This window comes from Morchella sextelata (genome assembly GCF_020137385.1).
Source record: "Morchella sextelata strain SCLS chromosome Unknown scls_7, whole genome shotgun sequence".
Lineage (NCBI taxonomy): Eukaryota > Fungi > Ascomycota > Pezizomycetes > Pezizales > Morchellaceae > Morchella > Morchella sextelata.
Genome location: NW_025408622.1, coordinates 1,099,620 through 1,122,116, shown reverse-complemented (window position 1 = coordinate 1,122,116; position 22,497 = coordinate 1,099,620). Strand labels below are relative to the sequence as shown.

Sequence of the window (22,497 nt, the reverse complement as noted above, 5' to 3'; positions counted from 1 at the left end):
AGCTTTTACTTAAATAGGCGTCACTTTAATTCTGGCGCTATGAACACCTACTAAGATAGCATACAATTTCTTGATGTCACGACGTTGCAATAGCCATGGCAGTCGAGGAAAATGAGTGGGAAGTGGCCGTTTCCGTTCGACTCGGGCTAAAGCCACGAAGATAGCGAACTGTGCGCCCGCTATCCCTGTCCTGCATCCACTTAAACGCATGGGTAACGCAAGACTCCACGGGGAATGATGATAAGCATCGACACATGCATAGCCGTGGCGCAATTACTCTAGGGTAGAGTGTAGGGGATGGGCATGAGACTAGAGTACTCGTAACTTCCTGATGTTTTTGAACGCGACTGATATTGCATACCATACAAAAATACGCCAAGATCCTGATTTTGGGTGTATGCAATAGTGGCCCAGTCCAAAAACGCCAGGAGACTACGAGTAGAGAATAGATGTACCTACATGTACATCGAAATGTGTTCCGGATTTATTTTTACTATCCGGCAGATCCCCGAAACTTGATGTGGGGTAAAGCATGGAGATGGAGTAAATGTGGTTCTAGGCGCTAGGCCTCCGACAGATATTCCCATACCCTAGTCTGATGCCCAGACCTGTGTGGAACTTGTGTCTCCACGAAGTGCGACAAAAAAACAGGCAGGGAACGAGACTACATGTACCCATACCCCACAATACATGTATATATACTGCAGGGCCGAGGATAAGTTGGCTATGTACACAAGAGTCAGCTCTTTTACTGCAATTACCTTTCATTGTCAAACAAACTACTCAGAATGGCGCAAATAAGCACATCCTCTCTCGCATACACTCTCAATGCCGATTCTTTCGAATTTTTGGGATCTACAACTCCCCTCAAACCTACAGAGAGCTTTATCCTACCGCATTATGACTTCTTATCGTTCCTTGGTGTAGTACAGCAATCCGGGGTCAACTTTCTTCCTACCACCTGGGCCCCAGGGCTTGATGGACTGGGTATCGATGGGCTTGAACAGATTGATCTAAACCCAAGTCGCGGGTTTTCTTTTAAGCGGTTTACACCAGACAGTAAAGAAGCGCGGGCTCTGGGACTCGAAGATGTGCATAGTTTCTCATGGAAGGCGCTTATTGCTGAGATTTTAGTACTACAGCATCCTAGAGTCCGGGAGTGCCGGAGTATAGTTGATTTATATGGAATTAGTTGGGATGTCCAGGTCAATAGAAGTGGAATACTTGTGAAAGTTTTGCCTGTGCTGGTATTCGAGAAGCCGGTGCATGGGAGCTTGGATAAGTTCTTGGGATCAAGGTCTTACCAGGCGCTGAATTTTGAGAAAAGGCTGTCGTTGTGTAGAGATATAGGAAAGGCTATTGAGCTAATGCACTCTTTCAGTATGTCATAGATTGTCCTGTTGGTATAATTAGACTACTAACCACATTCCATGTAGGCATTCCACACGGAGAGATAAAGCCAGAAAAGGTCCTCGTTTTTGAAGACGGCAATGGTGGATTCATTGCAAAGATCATCGACTTTGGATACGCTTGCTTAGGTTGTGCTGACGAAGATCCTGTATGCCTACCCTTGACACCTGAATGGAGTTCACCCGAATGTACGTCAATGGAGCCCACCGTAGGCCGAGCTAAGAAGGCCGATATATATTCCTACGGGAAAGTTTGTGGGTGGATCCTTTTCGGAGACCGAGGATCAACATCTTCTCCAGCATCGCTTCTTTCTCTGTCTCCCGGGGAGGGAGAGGGTCCGAATTTCGTTGTTAAGGACCATGAGTTGGCTCGCTCGAGATTAGCCAGCTTTTTTGAGGCCTGTTTAGAAACGAATCCAGATGCGAGAGCCAGCGACATGGGCATGTTAGTTGGGCTAGTTTCTCAAGCTCTTGAAGGGGATGTCCAGTAAGTTAAATGAGACATCATTCGTTACCAGACTTAAGCTTGAGTACATACTAATAACCAATCATAGAAGGGAGACGATTTCTGATGAGTTGATTAAGTTTGAAAGTTTGAAAAGTATCCCAAATGTAAGACCCCCCAAGCAAGACATAACCCATCACCAGCTACTAACTGCAAACATATTCAGCTTGCACTCAATTTTGAAGCACTCCAACATGTCCACTGCTTCGTCCGTGTCCAAATCGTCAAGGCGCTCACAGATAGAGCCGCCACCTGCAAAGATTCTGCCTTCCAACTTGCGCTCTGCCACGAATTTGCTTTCGGGACCCCACGAGACGCGAGCCTTGTCGTTGAATACCTCCAAAAATGCGGAAGGTCGGCTGAAGACCTTTCGGCGGCTGCGGAGAACATCATTACACATGGCAAACTCGATCAAGATATCAAAATCACATTCATGCAGCAGATAGATCAATTGATCGATGAATATATCCAAACTGGTATTCTTTCAACAGTACTAGATATCTACAAGTATGAGGTGGCCGGAAAGACGGATGAAAGAGTGACCCAGTCATCCTTAATACTGCAGAACTTTCTGGCCTCTCTACTGTTCGATCAGGGTCTGATAGAGGAGGCGATAAAGATGCAGAGGAATGTATTGGATACAACCACAAAAAGTCTAGGCGAGGGGAGCCCTGGTGCAGTCATTGCTATGCAGAATTTCGTACACCTCCTCAAGCGACAAGGACTTGTTGAACAATTGGAACTTGATGTCCAGAGGAAGGTGTTAGAGCAGACAGAGAAAGCTTTGGGCTTGTCGCACCTGGCTACACTTGCTGCTGCATGGAATCTTGCTACCATGCTTCAGGATAGAGATGAAGCGGAGAAATCGGCATCAGTTGTGCTAGAAATGACAGAAAGGATGAAGGGAACACTGGGGGAGTCTAATTTCCAGACTCTCCTTGCCATGGAACTTCTTTCGGCCACATTTCGGAGGCAGAACCGAGCGGAAGAAGCACTAAAGACCACTCAAAGTGTCCTACATCTCATGATTAAAGAACTGGGCGGAAAACATCCAGAAACTATTACATCCATGAGCTACAAGGCACTATCACTTTATCAGCTAGGATCAATCGAAGAGTCAGTAAAACTCCAAAGACAAGTATTCGAGTTGCGTCAAAGTATTTTAGGCGAGGACAGCCCAGACACTATCCGAGCCATCACCAGTGTTGCAAACGCCCTCAAGTCTCAAGGTCAGCTAGACCAAGCAGTAAAGCTGGAAGAGCAAGCTATGGCATCGATAACGAAAATCCTAGGGGAATATCATCCCAAGGCCATACTAGCCATGAATTGTCTTGCTGTGACCTACCGTGATCTAGGCCTAATTGATGGTACAATCAAGATTCAGAGACGTGTTTTGGAACTACAAACCAAAGTCCTTGGGGGTGATCATCCGGGCACTATAGCAGCCATGGAAACCCTCATTGAAGTGCTCGTGGGCCAGAACGAGTTCAAAGAAGCGTCAGAGCTCCAGAGGCAGCTGTTAGATATTAAAATCAGGATCCTGGGCGAGGAACATCCAAGCACTATTGCTGCCCTGAATAACGTTGGGTTTATGCTCACTCGTCAGGATCGGGTTGACGAGGCGATCAAAATACAAAGACGTGTATTGGAGTTGACAGAGAAAGTATTGGGCGATGAGCATCCTGATAATATTCCGGTAATGATGAACATGGTTCAGACACTCGTAGACAACGGCCAAATGGACGAAGCCGTAGACACCCAGAAGAAAGTGGCTGCACTGAGAGAGAAAATCTCAGGAAAAGAACATCCCGATACCCTCAGGCAGATGAACGATCTTGCGTATATGCTCGCTGTTCATGGTCAAATGGATCAGGCTGTAATCACCCAGAAACAGGTTCTAGAGACATCGAAGAGTCTTTTCGGCGAAAAACATCCAAATACCCTTAGCACTATGGCCAACACTGCATCAATCCTGCGCAAGAAGGGGGATGCAGACGAAGCGTTAGCATTACAGATGAAGATATTAGACATCACTGTAAAGTCTGTTGGCGAGAACCACGAGGATACCCTTAGAGCTATGGACACATTAGTGATAACACTTGGTAGCCAAAATCAAGTTGATAAAGCCTTGGAAATCCAGAGGAGGATTGTGAAGGCACGAGAGAGTGTTTCTGGGGAGCAAGATCTAGGCACGATTGAAGCATCAGAATATCTTTCACAGCTTTTGGCAAAGAAGGGGCTTTTAGAAGAAGCATCTAAAGTTCAGGAGAAGGTCGTCAGCTTGAAGAAAAAGGTTTCTGGAGAGGATCATCCTGAAACTCTGACGTCTATGAGCAATTATGCTTATTTACTCGCAAGGCAAGAAAAGACTGGCGAGGCAGCAAAAATCCAACAACAAGTGGTAGACATGATGACAAAGTTCTTGGGAAAGGAGCATCCGGAAACTGTCGATGCAAAGGGAAATCTTGATTTTATGCGAGCAGCAGAAATGAGGAAAGCTGCAAAGTGAGCTTGGGCCAAACACCCTTATGATGAACTGTGGCGTTTAACTTTTGTAGCAAGGCATTTTAATCATTGGAGTTTCATGACTTTATATCTACTATCACGATAAATCCTTTCATGTATCTCGAAGAATTAGCAGAATAAATTACCTGGTGTTTAGGACATGTAGTACATATAATACTGCTACTAGGGAAAAGAGTAGGTGTATAAAGATGCAAAATGCCCCTCTGGAGCATACACATGTATAAGGGAACCTCCTACACTTGGGTCCATTCATACCCGGCCCTCATACCCAGCCCTCAGATTTTTAAATTCATGCTTGACGATGCCACCTATTTGTGAATTGGAGTGTGGGAGAATAGACGACTTGAGGAGGGTTTGAACACGTGACCTTTGTGAGGAATATGTTTATAGTGCAAAGAAGATACTATTGCGCCGCTGAAGTTCCAGCGACAACTATGGGAGTTTGTTGCTCCTTATATACAGATAGTTCTTAGTACCACGTGATCCCCTGATTACATAATCCTAGCGCTAAGCCTCCTTGTTCCAACTATGAGTCATCCCTTATACATAAGTAATTACCATACATAACCGATGTCGCAATGCCATATTTTTACACTTCCCCTCACTTGCCACATCGTATCAATTCTGACAATTTTTGGTGAGCTGGTTTTGGTAGTCCTTTGGTCATTATGTCCGCGACATTGTCTTCGGTAGGGACGTAGAGGATTTCGAAGGTTCCGGCTTCGAGTTGTTCACGTGTATAGTGGTAGTGAACGTCGATGTGCTTGGACCGGTCGTGGATGCGTGGGTTCCGACAGAGTTCAATAGAACCTGTGTTGTCGGCGTGTATGAAGTACTGGTATTGTTGTTGGAGTTCGAGCAAGGCATTACGAATCCATACCAGTTGTCGAGCCGCGAGGGACAGGGCCATGTATTCGGCTTCTGTTGTTGAGACTGCGACTGATTTCTGCTTCCGGCTTCTCCAGCTGATGGCTGACTTTCCTAGTCTGAACACGTATCCTGAGAACGATTTTCTGTCATCTAGGTCTGAAGCGTAGGAACTGTCTGAGAATCCGTCGAGTGTTCTAGTATTCCCCTTCGGGTAGAACAGGTTCCAGTCTTTGGTTCCATTGAGGTATCGGAGAGTTCGCTTGGCTGCTCGTAGGTGGTCCTCGGTTGGACATGAGGAGTACTGGGAGAGAGCGGTAACGGCATGGGTGATATCAGGTCTGGTGGCTATACTCGCGTACATTAGTGATCCTATTATGGATTGGTACTCAGTTGGTTTCTCGATTTGGTCTTCCGGTTCGCCTTTGTGAAGGTTGAGGTTCGGTTCGAGTGGTGTGCCAACTGGTTTGCAGTTACTCATTCCGAATTTATCCAGGATCTTGTTGATGTATGCGCGTTGTGATAGTGAGATACCGTTGTTGGTTACCGTTATTTCTATTCCCAATATGAACTTCGAGTTACCGAGATCCGTACATTCGAAATCTGCCTTGAGTAGTTGTCTGATTTCTTTTCTGAATGGGGAGTCGGGTCCGAATATCATGATGTCATCTACATACACCGATATGTATAGATGGTGGTTCTTATGTATGAAGACACATGGGTCGAATTTGGCTGGGACGAATCCTTTCCGTTGAAGGGAGTCTGCTAGGCAAGCATACCATTCACGGGGTGATTGCTTTAGTCCGTATATGCATTTTCGAAGTTTACAAACCTTGTTGTCCTGCCTGTAGCCTTCAGGCAGTTCCATGTAGATTTCCTCCTTGAGTACACCATAGAGGAAGGCTGACTTGACATCCATTTGTTGTGGTATCCAACCGTTGTGTGCAGCTAGTGCCAGTAGGAGTCGTAGAGAATCATATCGTGCAACGGGGGCGAAGGTCTCATCGTAGTCTTGGTACTGTACTTGGGTGAAGCCTTTAGCAACGTACCTTGCTTTGTACCGCTCGATTGTTCCGTCCGCGTTGTGTTTCACTTTGAATACCCATTTTCCTTTGACTACTGCTCGGTTGGTTGGTCTGTTGACAATATCCCAGGTGTGGGCTTTGTCAAGGGCGTCTTTCTCAGTCTGTATCGCCTTTTTTCATAGGTGTTGATCATCGCTCTGCATAGCTTGATTGAAGGTGGAAGGTTCTGTTACGAGGTGTATTTGGTAGTTCGGAGGGAGTTTGGATATGTCTCCATATTCCATGTCTAACTCATTCCTATAACGTCTGAAGTCTTCTTTGTATTGATCGATTAATTCTTGTTCAGTGGCTTTGTCTCCTGGGCCATGTTCTTTCACATCTTCGATATAACTTGTAAGTAACTTCTGTTGTTCTACTACCTTTTCGTCATACTCTTTCCTTCGTACTTCCATTTCAATTTCTCTATTTTTTCGCTGGCGTATTCGATTATCACGGGGACGTAGGCGATAGACTGTGGTGCCAAGGAATACAACCTAGGTAGCGACGTAGACGTGGACGTGGACGTAGAGGTATGCTTTGACTATGGACTGTGGGTGGCTCTACCTGGTATGATAAACCGATTAGAGCCCTATGACGTAGTGCGGACAAAGAATAGTATTCGTGGAATAAATACAGAGGTTGCGTAAGGAAGAAAGAGAAGAAGGAAAACAGACAAAAGCACAAGACAACGCCCCCTTATATATCCATCCATAATCCAACGATGACTAATACCTTCGCGTAACAGAAACCCAAAGAACATAGCAGAAATCCCCATTACAAATCCTAATCCCACTGCACGATACCTCCTTCCCTCATCCCAGTTCATCACCTAGCCGAAATACGTAGCTGCCGTTACAGACCACGCCCCCCTCTAAGGCCTACCTCCTGGTAGGCTTAGGCTTCTCTGGATAACGTTCATGGAATCGTCTAATAATTTCAGGTGAATGCTCAAGGTTCGATAGCGGTTGCCAGGAGGTTTCATCATATCCCATATATCGTACCAAATATTCAAATCTTCCTCTTCGTTTCCTCGAATCCAAAATATCTTCGACTTCCCATTCTTCCTCCCCTTCGATTTCAACCGGAGGTGGTGGTAATCGTTGTTGTCCTGGTAAAGGATCATTCGCTTCAGGTGACAATAACGAAACATGAAATACTGGATGAATTTTCATCGACCGGGGAAGTTCCAACTCGTAAGCATAGGGATTAACGATTCGTTTAACGCTATAAGGCCCAATACGTTTCCAGTCGAATTTCTTAGAGGGTCGTTTTGTTAGAATATGGCGGGTCGATAGAAAAACCTTGTCTCCTAAATAATATCGAGGAGCTGGAGTTCGATTTCTATTGGCTGATTCTTCTTGTATCCTTTGCGCCCGGAACATTTCTTCTCTTAGGAAGTCTACCACATCCTTCATTTCCCTTGCAATACGGTTCGCTTGATCCTCCGCCGTCGTTCGACCATGTTTCAAAGGTCCAAATGTTATCCTGGGATTCCTTCCCGAATTAGCATAAAAGGGGGAAACTTTTGTTGTTTCGGAAACGTGGTTGTTGGTTGCAAATTCAGCCATCGGTAGCCATCGGACCCAGTCATCTTGTTGATAGGAAACATAGCTTCGGAGGTATTGTTCCATTATGGCATTGATTCTTTCTGTCTGTCCATCTGTTTGGGGGTGAAATGCAGTAGAGAACTTTGGCGAGATTTCCAATCGATCACAAAGGGACCTCCAGAATTCCGCGACGAACTGTGTTCCTCGATCGGATACCATGGTGTCGGGTAATCCATGTAGCTTCCAGACGTTATCAATATATAGCCTTGCTACTTCCTGTGAGTCCGCCTCCTTTGTCGTTGGTATCAGATGCCGCATTTTGGTTAGTCTATCCACCACGACCAAAATCGCATTATACCCATCACTCTCAGGAAGATCAGTCACAAAGTCCATCGAGACATCTGTCCAGGGTCCATCGGGAATTGGCATGGGGCGAAGTACTCCATAAGGTGCATTGTGTGATGCCTTGCTACGGGTACACACATTGCAATTCCTAATATACTGATCGACAAACTTCCGCATCTGTGGCCAGTAATATTCTCGACTTAGGAGCTCCAGAGTTTTCGCTCTACCCGGATGTCCCGCAGATGGTTTGTCATGATATTCTTTTAAAAGCCTTAGTCGAAGGTCATCGTCGTCTGGTACATATAGCATGCCTCGATAAAGCAGCCGACCGTTGTTATCTTCCATACATTCGGCAAGTGAGATTTTGTTTGAGTGGCGTATGCCATTCCGAAGCATATTGAGGACCTTGTTTGGGAAACCATCCACTTGGTAAGCCTTTGAAAATAACTCCTCTACAGTGGACGCTCCTTCAGCGGATTCATTTGACAAAGAACCCGCGAACAAACTTAGCTTGGTATCCAAATTTTTTCGCTTCAGAATCACTTGACTCTGATGCGTTAACCGTTCATCCCCCTCTTTAGGTAGGTCACCTGACCTCCTAGTCAATGCATCTGGTTTTGTTCCTTGTTTTCCTGGCCGAAATTGTATAACGAAATCGAAGCGTGAAAGAAATTCGGACCAACGGGCTTGTCGACGATTTAACAATTTTGTTGTCATAAAATACTCAAGATTCCGATGGTCGCTAAGAACTTCAATTGGAAATTGAGCTCCCTCCAGATGATGTCGCCATTCTTCAAAACATCGTATAATTGCTAAAAGTTCTTTGTCATAGATTTCGTAGTTGCATTCTGCGGGAGAGTGTTTCTTGGAAAAGAAAGCAACTGGATGTAGGATTCCTTCGTTGTCACGTTGAGATAGGATTCCTGCTGAAACATAGTCGGATGCATCGGTTTCTATCACAATTTTTCGATCTGGATTGAAATGAGCTAGTATCGGTGCCGTTGTAAACATCTTTTTCAAAGTCTGAAATGCTTCCTCCCTTTCATCCGTCCATTCAAATTTAACGTTTTTCTTTGTCAAGGCTGTAAGCGGGGCAACAATTTTCGAATATCCCAAAATAAACCGTCGGTAGAAATTTGCAAATCCTAGGAATACTTGAACATCACGAAGGTTTGTCGGTGTAGTCCATTCCAAAACATCGATAACTTTCTTTGGATCCATTCTATTCCCATTCGGAGTAAGGATTAAACCAAGATATTTTGTTTCCTGAACCATAAATTCACATTTTTCAGGTTTAAGGTGAACATGATTTTCATCAAGTACCTTTAGAACCTTCTGAATATGTTCTTTATGTTCTGATAGGGTCTCGGAATAGATAAGGATATCGTCTAAGTATGCTGTTACGAATTGATCGAGGTAGGGACGTAGGATATCATTGATCCAATGTTGAAATGTAGCAGGAGCATTAGCTAATCCAAATGGCATTACTGTATATTCGAAATGTCCATATCGAGTCCGGAATGCTGTTTTCCATTCGTCCCCCTCCGCTATCCTGATTTGATTATACCCCCAACGTAAATCTAACTTTGTATAATATTTTGCTCTTGACAACTTAGCTAGAGTTTCCTTTAACAATGGTAACGGATATCGATTTTTGATCGTAATCGCATTTAGGCCTCGATAGTCAACACAAAGTCGAAGAGTTCCATCGTTTTTCTTTACGAACAATATAGGTGCTCCCGCTGGTGATTCACTGGCTCGAATGAATCCTTTAGGTAAATTTTCATCAAGATATTCCCGTAGTGCCTTCAACTCAATTTGAGACAACCCATATATAGGTCCATATGGTGGTCGTTTACCTTCTTCCAATATTATCTCGATGTCATGCAATGGTCGATGTGGTGGGAGAATTGAAGCATCGTATTCTTTGAACATATGGAGACGATGGTGAAATTCCTTCGGTACTAATTGTTCAATATTGACCGTAGATTTTTCAGTTGCTGAAACGATGACCGTATGGTGTTCCGGTAAGGGAATCGAGATGCCATGAACAATAACTGCAGTTCCACTGAGTGAACAGTATTGACAACAGCTTCGAGAGTCAAAAACAAGTAGATTTTCTTTTGGTCGAATCGTAACATCATGTCGTCGCATCCAAGGTATCCCCATCACAATCGGATAATGTCCTAACTTCGTTACAAAACATGGCACATCTTCCCGATGACCATGAATGTCTAGTGAGATATTAACAATGTGCGTAATTTTTCCTGACTTGATAGGCCTTCCATCTATAACGTCTACATGGCGGGGTATTTTGAGGGGGGTCATTGTAAGATTGTTGTGGCGTGCAAAAGATTCATCAATAAAAGCATATCCTGATGCTCCGGTATCAATAAGGGCGTAGGTAGGTATGAAAGAATTTTTATTCTGTGAAATCGAACAAGTTACTACAAGTTGATTTCCATCCATTTCCTCCTCTGATACCGAAAAACCAGAAATATACATCCTAGAAAAATCCTTAAATGGTCCCTGGGCTAAGCCACTTAGTGCAGGGACAAATCTTTTGCCGACTCATTATCGCTTCCGCCATTTTCTTCCACCGTTAACGCCGCTCCTCTCATCACAGGCCTCCTTGGTTGGTTTCCCGTTGCCCTTGCTTGGGGGCAATCCCTAACCATGTGTCCAACACCTCCGCAATAAAAACATCGGCCCTCAACTAAGCGGGCATTTCTTTCGGTAGGGGAGGGGCGACGACGCCCTCCAGATAGATCCATTGGTACATCACCTCCCGGACGGGATGAGGGATGACTCTCAGTAATAGGTACATTGGCGACTGGGGCGGCAGCGCGGGGAGCAGAAACAGGACTTGCTGGTGGAGGACGAGGGGCCGGAGTAGTAGTAGTCCAAGGTTTTTTACTTCCTCGCTTAGCTTCTGCCGCTCGGCGACGATTATCCAACCGTTGCAGAAGTGTCGCACAAGCATTTACTGTTGTGGGAGTGTCATGGTGTATCATTGATTCATCGAGTTCCGCATTAATACCTTCCATCAAAGCCTCAATCCGAGAGACTTCATCCATACCCGACTCAGCAGCATATCGTTGAAACTCAGCAAAATAATCGGCGAACGTTCGATTTCGTTGACGGATGTTCCTAAGATTCCTCCTAGCCGTACGCATCCGATCGGGATCTCCGAAAGCAGTATCCAAAACCTAATAAAATCGTAGCATAGAGGGTAAAGCAATACCTTCTTCGCCAACATATTGTAAGAACTGATTGGCGGCAACGCCCTCCAATCTGCTGAATGCATAGGATAGCTTAGACTGTAGTGTAGGATAGCGATCGGCATTTCCCAATAGCTTAATCTTCATTTGTTGCTTAAACAGGTGTAACCTTTCTCGATCACGATCCCCCTTGAATACCTCAGGGTCTGGAAGCTTCTCGGACCGATAGGTAGTATCTGTAATGGGTGGTACTGGGGGTGCAGGTGGAACATTGTCTTCGTTGGGTGCTTGCACAGGGGCGACAGCCTCAACAGGAGCCTGTTGAGCTCGGGCAGCAGCAAGATCTTGCTCAAACCTTCTCCTCGCCCTCTCGGCCTCCGCTTCTACCTCCTGTAAATCCGTTGCATATTGAGCAAGACCATGTTGGCATTGTTGGAGAAGTGCATAGGCTTCAGTTCCAACAGTATCATTGACCTGTGGATGCGCTTGAAAAAGGGCTTGGAGACTATCGCTGAGTTGTTGATAGTCAATAGGTGCATGTTCCGACATTGTAAACTATGGTATTGTATTGGTTGGCGATAGAGGACGCAACCTACGTATCACGGGGACGTAGGCGATAGACTGTGGTGCCAAGGAATACAACCTAGGTAGCGACGTAGACGTGGACGTGGACGTAGAGGTATGCTTTGACTATGGACTGTGGGTGGCTCTACCTGGTATGATAAACCGATTAGAGCCCTATGACGTAGTGCGGACAAAGAATAGTATTCGTGGAATAAATACAGAGGTTGCGTAAGGAAGAAAGAGAAGAAGGAAAACAGACAAAAGCACAAGACAACGCCCCCTTATATATCCATCCATAATCCAACGATGACTAATACCTTCGCGTAACAGAAACCCAAAGAACATAGCAGAAATCCCCATTACAAATCCTAATCCCACTGCACGATACCTCCTTCCCTCATCCCAGTTCATCACCTAGCCGAAATACGTAGCTGCCGTTACATCGATCTGATCGTTTTGGAGGTTGTGGTGGTGTACCTTTGGGTGTCGTTGACACAAGTGGTTTTCCTTTGAAGCCTTTGAATGGTACAACTGGTGCTGGAATTTTCTCCCAGTTGTCTCTTGGGTCTCGCGGTTGTCCCATAGGTACGGCAGGTTGTTTTCCCTTGTCTGGTGTAGCCGGTGGTGGTTTTCTAACCAGTTCCGGTGATTCCGGGAACAATCCTGGCATTTCTGTACGGTTTTCTTCGATTGCATTTGACTCGGGTTCTGAATCAGACCTGTCTTCTGATTCGTATCCGTCGTCTGATGGTGCTTTTGCCGTTTCTGGTTTCAGGCTGGGGATGAAGTCGAGTTCCACTGAGACTTCCCCTGATTCAGGAGGGGGGAATGTGACGTCCCGACTTTCAATTACCCTGTGTTGTGTTCCTATCCAGATACGGTATATTTTATTACTGTCTGAGTATCCAGCTATGATTCCTTCATATGCTCGGGGTGCTAGTTTGCTTCCTGCTGGCCTAGAGTTTTCTGGGATGTGGACATAGCATTTTTTACCGAACGGTTGGAGGTGTTGTATACTTGGCTTGGTTCCTTTCAGGGCTTCAAAGGGGGTCTTTCCCTTAAGCGTACTGTGGGGTAGCCTGTTTTTGAGATAGACAGCTGTTGCATATGCTTCTCCCCATAACGACTTAGGGTGGTCCATGATCATGCACCTGACCATTGTGGTTACCGTCCTATTGAATCGTTCTGCAACTCCATTAGATTCAGGAGTGTATGGGGGAGTCTGTTCGTGAACTATTCCTTGTGAATCGAAGTAGTTCGTTATGTCCTTGTTGATGTATTCACCACCACCATCCGTTCTGAATCTCAGTATTGTTGTGCTATACTGTTTCTCGATCCTTGTAACGTAATCCTTGATGGCCTTCTTTGCGTCTTCTTTTTGTTTCAGGAGATATATCCATGCGAAGCGGGTGTAATCATCGATGAAGGACATATAGTACTGAGCTTTTCCTTGTGACTGTATACTGAACTTTCCAGATAGGTCTGAGTGGATTAGTTCGAATGGTCGTTTGGATCTAGTACTAATTGGTGCAGGTTTCTTGTGTACGCTTTTTGATAGTGCACATTGACTGCAGTGGAAACTTTCTGGTTTGGGAGGCAGCCTTTGAATGTCGTGATACAAGTTTTCTAGTGTCGCAGGATGGCCTAACGCTTGATGCCATTCATCGTAAGTGGTCAAACGAACTGTATTGCTAACTACTTGTACATTCCAAAGTCCCTTCTCCAATTTTCCCCAAATTATTCCTTTCTTTTCTTTTGTAACCAACTTGCTTCCTCCTCCTGACTCCGTTCTAAATCCCTTTTTGTCGAGCACGGTTTCTGAGACCAATCCCACATTTCCCAAGGTTGGGACCAACAGCACATCGGTGAGGAGTATGGAAGATCTACTTCCATCGGGAAGGTGGCAGCTGAAACTAGCGCTTCCCATTCCGGTGACAGCGTGGTTGGTTCCATCAGCTGTTCGGACATTGCCGGTGTGAGGTCGGATGTTGATGAGTTGGTCTTGGAAGGGTGTGACGTGAGAGGTCGCTCCAGAATCAAGGATCCAAGTAAGCGGTTGGGAGATGTCGTGGCTTACCATACAGATAGTGGTTGTAGAGTCATTTACTACAACCGATGCCGAGTTGTCCTTTCTCCTTCCCTTTCTGTTCTTGTTCTGTTCTTTGAGCTTTCTGCACTCCGTGTACTCGTGGCCTTTGTAAGGCTGTCCCCTTTTCTTGCACCAGGTGCATTCCTTGTCGCTTGTGGTACTCCTGGTATGGAGTACCTTGTTCCCTGTTTGAGGGGCTACCTCATCCAGGTTCTGTAGTCGTTGGCGTACGTCTTCGTAGGTAACATCCTGTTTGGTTTGGATGTTGTCGACGACGTTGCTCATCGATTTGGGTAGCGAACTTAGGAGGAATGCCGCCATGGCTTCGTTGGATTTGGTGAGGGGTAGGAGAGCCTGAGCGAGTTTGTGGTCTGCGCTTTGGCATCTGGACTTGAGAGTATTCCAGTTCGCATCGAAGGTCGCGAGATGCTCGGTCAGTGATCCGCCTTCTTGCATCTTCGTGTCTAGGACGCGGCTGAGGAGGGTGATCGTGGTGTTGGGTGAGACACGATCGTAGAGGTCTTTGAGCGCCTTCCATGCGTAGAATGCATTTTCGGCGGAGACGACTGTTGGTTGTATTTCTTCGCATACAGCAGAGATGAGAAGGCTGTGCATTTGTTTACGAGCCTTCTTTATCTCGGTTTTGCTGAGTTCGGTGTCATTCTCGTCAGGGTTCTCGATGCTCAACGCTTCCCACCAGTCTACAGCGTCGAACGTTATCCTCCAGGCACTTGCCCAAGTTTGGTAGTTGGATTGCCCTTGTAGTTTAGGGAGTCCATCAAACTTGAGACGAATGTTACTGGTAGCTGTTGTCTCTGAGGGTTTAATCTCAGCAGCCTTGGATGACGATTCTCCTTCTGAAGGCATGATGTTGTATGAAGTGTTGTTGAGTTAAGCGAGGTGGCGATGGTATAGTGCGGATTCTATTTGGCAGAACCCGGGCTCATAACCTCTGAATTGGAGTGTGGGAGAATAGACGACTTGAGGAGGGTTTGAACACGTGACCTTTGTGAGGAATATGTTTATAGTGCAAAGAAGATACTATTGCGCCGCTGAAGTTCCAGCGACAACTATGGGAGTTTGTTGCTCCTTATATACAGATAGTTCTTAGTACCACGTGATCCCCTGATTACATAATCCTAGCGCTAAGCCTCCTTGTTCCAACTATGAGTCATCCCTTATACATAAGTAATTACCATACATAACCGATGTCGCAATGCCATATTTTTACACTATTGTACCTACTTCTTTGGCTTTCGAATTTCGTATATATGGTGGTGGTAGATACATACATGTAGGTCTGGTGTCAGCCATATCCGGAGTTCTTTGATGTCTTACTTGAGTTTGTAAGTTTTTCTTTGCAATGCTTTAATTTGCTATTTATCATGCTTATCTTGTTTCGTGCTTGTTGGCGGGCGATGTTGATATGATTGGGGCTAAGGTTTATAAATTCAAGGTGGTGCATTGTAACACGGCGATCATGAGCTACGTCATCTTTAGTGGGGTATTTTGCGCTTTGCTCTGACGGAACAATAGAAATACGATGAACAAACACGGGTACATGCATATAGGTATACATAGTCAAATCTCTCTGTAAGGGTATCTCCTATATGAATAATCGCCCTATAAGGGTACAAGTTCTCAGTCCTTATTGGCCCCTCTAGGTATAAAATAACGCTTGCTATAATTATAAGGGTACCAATTTCCGATCCCGAGTGTACCGTTATAGGGAGATTCGACTGTATTATGATATAAATGAGAAACTAAAAGACATATTGAATTCCGTCAAAAAATTTGTCCTCCAGCGACCAACTATTCTCATCACACCAATCAGTAGCCTGTCCATAACCCTTCTCTGTAAGGGAAGAATTCTTCCAAAATTTCCCGGAAATGCCGCCAATATCCTCAGCTGCCAATCTAACCAGAATCCGTGCTCCCTCTTCTACAGGGGGGGTCAATTAAAAACATGGTAGTTTAAGTAATTAAGCGCGGCACTTACCTATCGTCTTCAAAGGTATCGCCCTTGATGCGAACTTGACACCTGTTTCTGTCTCAACCCTATTCATTGTATCAATACATCCGATTTAACTCAAGAATAGCCACATGACTTAGAGGAACAAGGACATACCGGCCAGGACAGCAGCAGTTCACCAAAAGTTCAGGGTTATCCCTCGCCATGGTAATCTTCGCAGCCGTTATGGCAGCTTTCGTGACTGAGTACTGGTGGGGCCAACCTTTCTCCTTCGATACTCCAGCCTTCACATCTGCCTGCGACATATCGTAAGACGATATACAAAATCAGTTATCCAGCATTCCGAGCCCTAAAATACTTACCCTATATCTCTCTATTAACGCATCCAACCCCTCAATCGTACCTTCCCCCGCAGCCGCCATCTTAGCTCTTAACTCCTCGTCGCGGAATCCTCCTAAATTATATGCAATTGAAGACACATTCACGGCCCGCCCGCCAGGTTTGAGGATGGGAATGAATTTTTTTACACATATTAACGGTACCATAGTAATTGAACTCCACTATCTCCTTAACGCTACCCGTGCCATTGCCCGCATTGTTTACAAGTACATCTATTCCGCCTGCCTCCTTAATGGTTTTGTAGAGGGCCTCAATAGAAGATGGAGTAGTAATGTCGAGCGGATGGTAGCTCAGAATTGAAGAGGTGATATTGTGGATGATTTTAGGTGGTGTGCGAGAGGTCAGGTAGATTGTTGAGAGGGGTGGGGCGTGGTCAAGGAGGGATTGGACTATACGTGGTCGATGCCTTTGCTGGCGCCGGTTACGAGGTAGGTTTTAGAGTGCGACATAAATATTAAGTGAAGGTTCTGAACGTATTCTAGAGATTGCACTAGTATATTTAAAATCTCAAGGAAATGGAGATGCTTATATAGAGGACCGGAAAATCTAACTTCTAACACCCCTTCCGGATCCTAGAAGCCACTCTCCCCGCCCAGATACCAAACCCCAAAGAGACTTCCCCTCAGATCTACAGGCGCCGACGATCTTTATAATGCCTTATAGGATACTTTGATTTTGACTTCCAAAACGATCCGTGCCCCTGGTTCTTGTCCACTCACCTTGTGCCAAATGAATTAAAAAAAAAAAAAAAAAAAAAAAAAAAACTCACCTTGTGCCATTGCAATGGGTTGCGTGCGAGTGATGAGTTGTGATCGAAGCTAACAGCTAAGAGTAGGGTTTGTCAGGAAGTCCGAAGAAATCGGGCATAAGATGTAGTCATTGCGCATACTGAACTTGTGACCGAGCAGAGAAGCCTAATAAATGCTTCCTTATAGAAGAAGCGAGTTTGTGCTTTTGCTAACTCTATGTAGGTATTGGACGTCAAAAACTAAAATCTGCCTCACGAATTTTGGCCAACGCTTGAAGATAATGGGGAGTAACAGTAGTGGAAGATACTTCTTTTTGCGGCAAGTAAAAAATTGCTAATACTAGGTATATTTTTCTAAATGAAAAAAGAGAAGACTACATATAGCGATACACAAGGAGAAAAAGAAGAAAATAGTCATACAGATTCTGGTTTCGTCACACATCAACTCCGAGAAGCGCTTCGCAGCGTATCCGGCACTGTCGCTCACAATTTGGTCCCCGCCGCTTCCATTTCCTTAGTCTAACTCTAGGTTAGTATCATCCACCTCAGCACCGGTCGTTTGAATTGGTTCACATACCTTCTTATACGCCCTCTTACACGCCTCTCTACTCTCACACCTCTCCATATATTCAAACAACTTCGGATATTCCTCTTTACTTAGCCCGCAAATCATCTTTGCAGCCGCTAACTGGAACGATATCATAATATCAGCGCCTGAGAATTCCTCGCCCGCCAAATACGGTCGCGACGAAAGCTCGGCCTCTAGGAAGTCAAAGTGGGTCTTGTAATTGGGTTTCAAGAACCGCGTCTCGACCCTGCTAGTAATCATGTTGATGAGTGGCTTGATGAAGAACGGTACCGACGCTTTGTTGATATTCTCGACCACAAACCCAACCAGCATCGGCGGCATCAGGGAACCCTCGGCATAGTGGAGGAAGTACCTGTTGGGTTTTCTATTAACTATACTGTTCCTTATGTCCGGGGGAAGTTAAACACACTTGTACCGCAGCAGTGAGTCCTCGTCGCTAGGTTTGAGCTGGGGCCCGAATTTGTCGACGAGGTACTCGATGATAAATCCTGACTCGGCAAGAACCCTGTCACCGACAACTACAATGGGAAATTTCCCAAGCGGGTGTAGAGATTGCGAGCCTTCGGGGGCGAACATCGCGGAGTTCCGGATGTGACATTCGATATCGTAGTCGAGGTTGAGCTCTTCGAGAAGCCAAACAATACGCTGGGCACGGGACTGGTTGAGCCTAGTTGGTACACAGTCAACGCTGTGTCTATGCGTGGGTGGTGAGGGTAAACCTACCAGTGTAGCGTTACTTTTGGCTGTGCACTTTTGTTTTCGGACATTCTCGTAAGTTTTGGGTGGTTAAAGTTTAGGGAAGCTATGATGACAAGTCTGGGGGAATTAATGGTGGGAGGTGTGGAAGTGGTTTAGCTACCGCTGAAATATGTAGAGTAGGAGTATTGGGGATTCTTGAAATAGTACGCTCAGCACATTTCATAGTATTGGAGGATTCTCATTTGTCATCATGAGTCACGGGTTCTGACTCATTCTTTCTCTGGTATTTATTAGTCCCCCCTCTAGTTAGTTGGAATAACACGCTCAATTACTACACTTCTCTACATACATTTTCTCTAGGGATCAGATGCAAGCATCGCTTGTCCCGCGGCACCATCATCACGCTCGGTAGCATGTCAGGGATGGCGACGTCATAGCAACATGTAATAAATACGGGTTACGGAATAATTGTCCCGACATAGGGACTGCGCTGAGAGTTTGTTATAGAGCCTAATCGTCTTAAGCAGAGACGTTTGGCATTTCGACCATGATGGCGATAAATAGATGTACGAATCTAGAGAAGTAGATATATATCGCTTGTGTAACTCCGTTCCTGGCGATCTTTGGGACCCTGGCGGCTTCAGTGCCAGTACGGGCTCTTATCGATAAGAAGAGTGCTGATATTGCATATGATACTTTTTAGCAGCCGCAGCTGTCATTCAGCTAATAGTGTCGATACAAATTCTAGAGCTGCAATTTTCTGGGTTAGATACTGGGTTTCTGCACAATTTTTATACTTCTCGAAGCTAGTATTTGGAGATACTTATAATGTACTTACGTAAGTCTATTACTCAACACCGAGTGATCCTCATGATCAGATTAATAACATGTATTCGTTCTCTTGCAATGTCGTTCCTTGGTCAATCAGAACACGGGAAGATCTGGGGGATCCAAGTGAAGCTTTGAACATAGGTGCCTTAAAAGGCTAACACGCAACTTAGAGGGATCGAATATATATACATGTATGCTTGGAGAAAATGAAGAGATCGCGTTTTACCCCTAGCTATCATGATTAAAGCGATTGAAGCACGAGGATCCAGCGCCAGCTCCAACTCAGGCATCTATCAGGTTTTTTTTTCAAAGGTAACAGATCCGGATCCAGAAGTAGCACGTATTTATAGGCGACCGCGACCATGCCCTGGTTTTTGAGCATACTATACTTATACTTTATGATAGCCATATATTTGATGAAGCAGGGAATGTCCAGATATACGGGACTGTCACTGTATGCTTATAGCAGCCTGTTCTTTACATTCTCTATATTATGAAATCCCCAAGGATATGGACGATACACGGGATATCACTCGATTTGGATATCACCTCGTTTACCTCGAGTTTGCTGCTTTATGTCACTATCCCATCCCTTCGCTTATATGGCAATATCCTTCTTTACCACTGCAGCATTTTCGTCATGCACTTGGTTTTTCTTGCAGCGCCTCGCCCTTGGATGGTTGGCGACAAATTTGTGGCCGGCAAGCTGCTCAAGAAGGCCAGGGCTTTAGAAAAATTTGCGAAGGAGATTTTTATCCAGCGGCTCTGTTGCTCCCCAGTGTCAGCCAGAGGGTAGAATTACATTCATCTACTAACAAGGTTCCGAAGTTAGGGAAGAATCTCTAGATTCTAAGTGTATCTGACGATGTTATAAAAATAATATGGCTCATTTGGCGCCTTTGGCGACCGCCAAGTTCATGATATCTACAACAATCATCATAGATAGCCAGGTTACAGAAAATCTACCTCCTTTCGCACCATTCCGAGTCTCGGAGCTTCTTAGCAATACCACCTATCCTCTTTAAAATTTGAATAATGTCTACGTAGATACAAAGGCGCATGGATAACTCATAGCGCCGTCCATTCAAACAAGACATTACCCCGCATGCCCATTTAATAGAGACCGAATGCTTGGATTCTTCGCCTACAAAGTTCTCTAGCACTACTCAGGATCGACATTCGTTTACGTGTCTTGTTGTTCTTGTTTATAGCCTGCTTGGTAGACATAATGCTAAAGGTGATCGACGTATCATTTCCGCTTCTATGACCCCACCGTTGGGGGTTGAAAATGCTACATGCAGATACTGCACGTATCCCCCCAAAGGCTCCCCGAATATATGCGTATGTATTAATTCTAATATATATTCTTCATTTTCATATTAATACAGGTGATTTTGCTCACCTGATTATTGCAGGAGTAATTACATGAAAGGATACAACGTTACTTTCGCCCCAGCTCAACTGTTACCTACATGCAGCTGCAGGGAAGTTTGAACTTGAGGGAGACTAAAGTTCCGAAGCAGGGTCTTCAGGCATGGAGTGATTATCGCAAAATCTCCTATCGGATTAGAAATACTGGAAACTGACCGAGTTCTTCTACTCTACCTCTCCAGTATGTTTCGGGGTGGTAGACTCCTTAAAAATACAGAACTTGACATAGGGAAGGGGATAGTGGTCCTCACCTAATGGTTTTGATAAACAGGTGAGTTATAATAGGATTCATTTTCTCCAAGATACATGCAACGCCTTGAATTGTACCAGATACGATGTTTTTATACCGGCAGATCATTTACCCCGGACAAGCACCCATCATGACCACCGCCAAGTCACACAAACGCTCGCCAAGCAAACCCCCACCCCGTTCGGGGGTAAGGTGTGATCGGTTGAAAGTTTGGCCCTGCTTATCAATTCAATTCATCATACTCTACCTCCCCGACCAATGCGGGCTCACCCTTTCCCGGCGCGCTGGTTAGATTGGGGAACCCCAACCGTCTCCTGCCTGCCCTTTAAAATCAATCGAATCTTTAGAAATATTTCCTTCTTCCAAAATTGTTCCCCACATCCCGCGCTGTTAATCGGTGTGATGTGCGAACAGATGACTTATGCATGTCGATTGACAGAGACACAAAACGGTTGCACCAACAGCTTTTTCCGTCCGATTTTTTAGTAGAGAGGGTGAAACATACATTTGATGATAAAACGGTGGGTTGCCCACCGCAACCAGCCTGACAAATGTAAAGGTTCCCACCAACGACCGCGACCCGTCTTCCTTCCGGGTGTCTTTCGGGGGCTTTCCCCGTATGTGCACCTCGCCATTGGTGCGCAGGGTGATGGGGGTCGGTTCGAATTTGTATGTAGACACAGGTAACTGGTACTTTGGTATCAAGTTGCAATATTCGATCACCAGCCAAAGGGTGTGAGAGCTGGGGTATTTGGGGTATTTGCAAAACGAAGGACATGATAGTATAATCTTCAAATCCAAAGTTAGTTCTGGAGTTCAATAAGCTCTTTCAAAAGTCATTACTCACATTTACAGAGCCCGAAGTGCCTTGGCAATTGTGCATGTGTATGACGGCTATTTACAGGTTTTATTCCCATGTGGTGGTGATATCAGTGTGAAGAGTGAAATTCTGAAGACACAATCTTCGTAATCTAGTTAGCCACCGCCAATACACATTAGAGCACCAATAGCTATGCCCTCCGTTCTGACGAGAGGACACGCACTCTCATGGGCCAGTCTTGGTCCGAACCATCCGTTTGCATCCGTCTGACATACCGTTGATTCATTGTCCTTCAGGATTTACTAATACACATGTAGAGCCTCCCGGTACAAGTATATGTACATGTACATACAGATACACAGCTTGGGGTGCCCTTGCAACATCACCGCTCTACAATTCTGATGATATCAACCACACAGCCTGGTTGTGTATCCGAATCTGTCTTATTTAAACAAATTGGGTTTAGGTTTGGCCCCTACCCCTGGTACTAGACTTTTATTACCAAGAGGAGTTTTTCCTCTCCGAACTCTCTCTCTCCCCACCTTCCTCCCCGCCTTTATTTTGCCATCGACTCTGGTTTATTCCTACTACTGCTTCTTCCTCCCTTTGATATCTGCTTCT

General features: G+C 45.2%; 5 protein-coding genes across 5 annotated transcripts; 1 reads left to right on the top strand and 4 right to left on the bottom strand.

Annotated features, from left to right (window-relative positions):
• Positions 1-788: 788 nt before the first annotated feature.
• H6S33_011974 (uncharacterized protein) lies at positions 789-4,423 on the top strand (the record flags this gene model as incomplete). Its single annotated transcript, XM_044843334.1, has 4 exons — positions 789-1,380; positions 1,437-1,896; positions 1,964-2,021; positions 2,081-4,423. 4 exons carry the CDS (start codon positions 789-791, stop codon positions 4,421-4,423), a joined length of 3,453 nt encoding a protein of 1,150 aa, XP_044695642.1.
• A 2,826-nt stretch (positions 4,424-7,249) lies between these two features.
• H6S33_011973 (uncharacterized protein) lies at positions 7,250-10,732 on the bottom strand (the record flags this gene model as incomplete). Its single annotated transcript, XM_044843333.1, has 1 exon — positions 7,250-10,732. The coding sequence occupies one exon, from the start codon at positions 10,730-10,732 to the stop codon at positions 7,250-7,252; it is 3,483 nt and encodes a 1,160-aa protein (XP_044695641.1).
• Positions 10,733-12,445: 1,713 nt separating this feature from the next.
• Positions 12,446-15,004, bottom strand: H6S33_011972 (uncharacterized protein; the record flags this gene model as incomplete). Its single annotated transcript, XM_044843332.1, has 1 exon — positions 12,446-15,004. One exon carries the CDS (start codon positions 15,002-15,004, stop codon positions 12,446-12,448), a length of 2,559 nt encoding a protein of 852 aa, XP_044695640.1.
• Positions 15,005-15,900: 896 nt separating this feature from the next.
• H6S33_011971 (uncharacterized protein) lies at positions 15,901-17,287 on the bottom strand (the record flags this gene model as incomplete). The annotated part of the gene is made up of 6 exons (XM_044843331.1): positions 15,901-16,079; positions 16,137-16,195; positions 16,266-16,405; positions 16,472-16,563; positions 16,652-16,897; positions 17,278-17,287. The coding sequence occupies 6 exons, from the start codon at positions 17,285-17,287 to the stop codon at positions 15,901-15,903; spliced, it is 726 nt and encodes a 241-aa protein (XP_044695639.1).
• Positions 17,288-17,739: 452 nt separating this feature from the next.
• On the bottom strand, positions 17,740-18,612 carry H6S33_011970 (uncharacterized protein; the record flags this gene model as incomplete). Its single annotated transcript, XM_044843330.1, has 4 exons — positions 17,740-17,775; positions 17,834-18,197; positions 18,255-18,512; positions 18,569-18,612. 4 exons carry the CDS (start codon positions 18,610-18,612, stop codon positions 17,740-17,742), a joined length of 702 nt encoding a protein of 233 aa, XP_044695638.1.
• Positions 18,613-22,497: the final 3,885 nt, after the last annotated feature.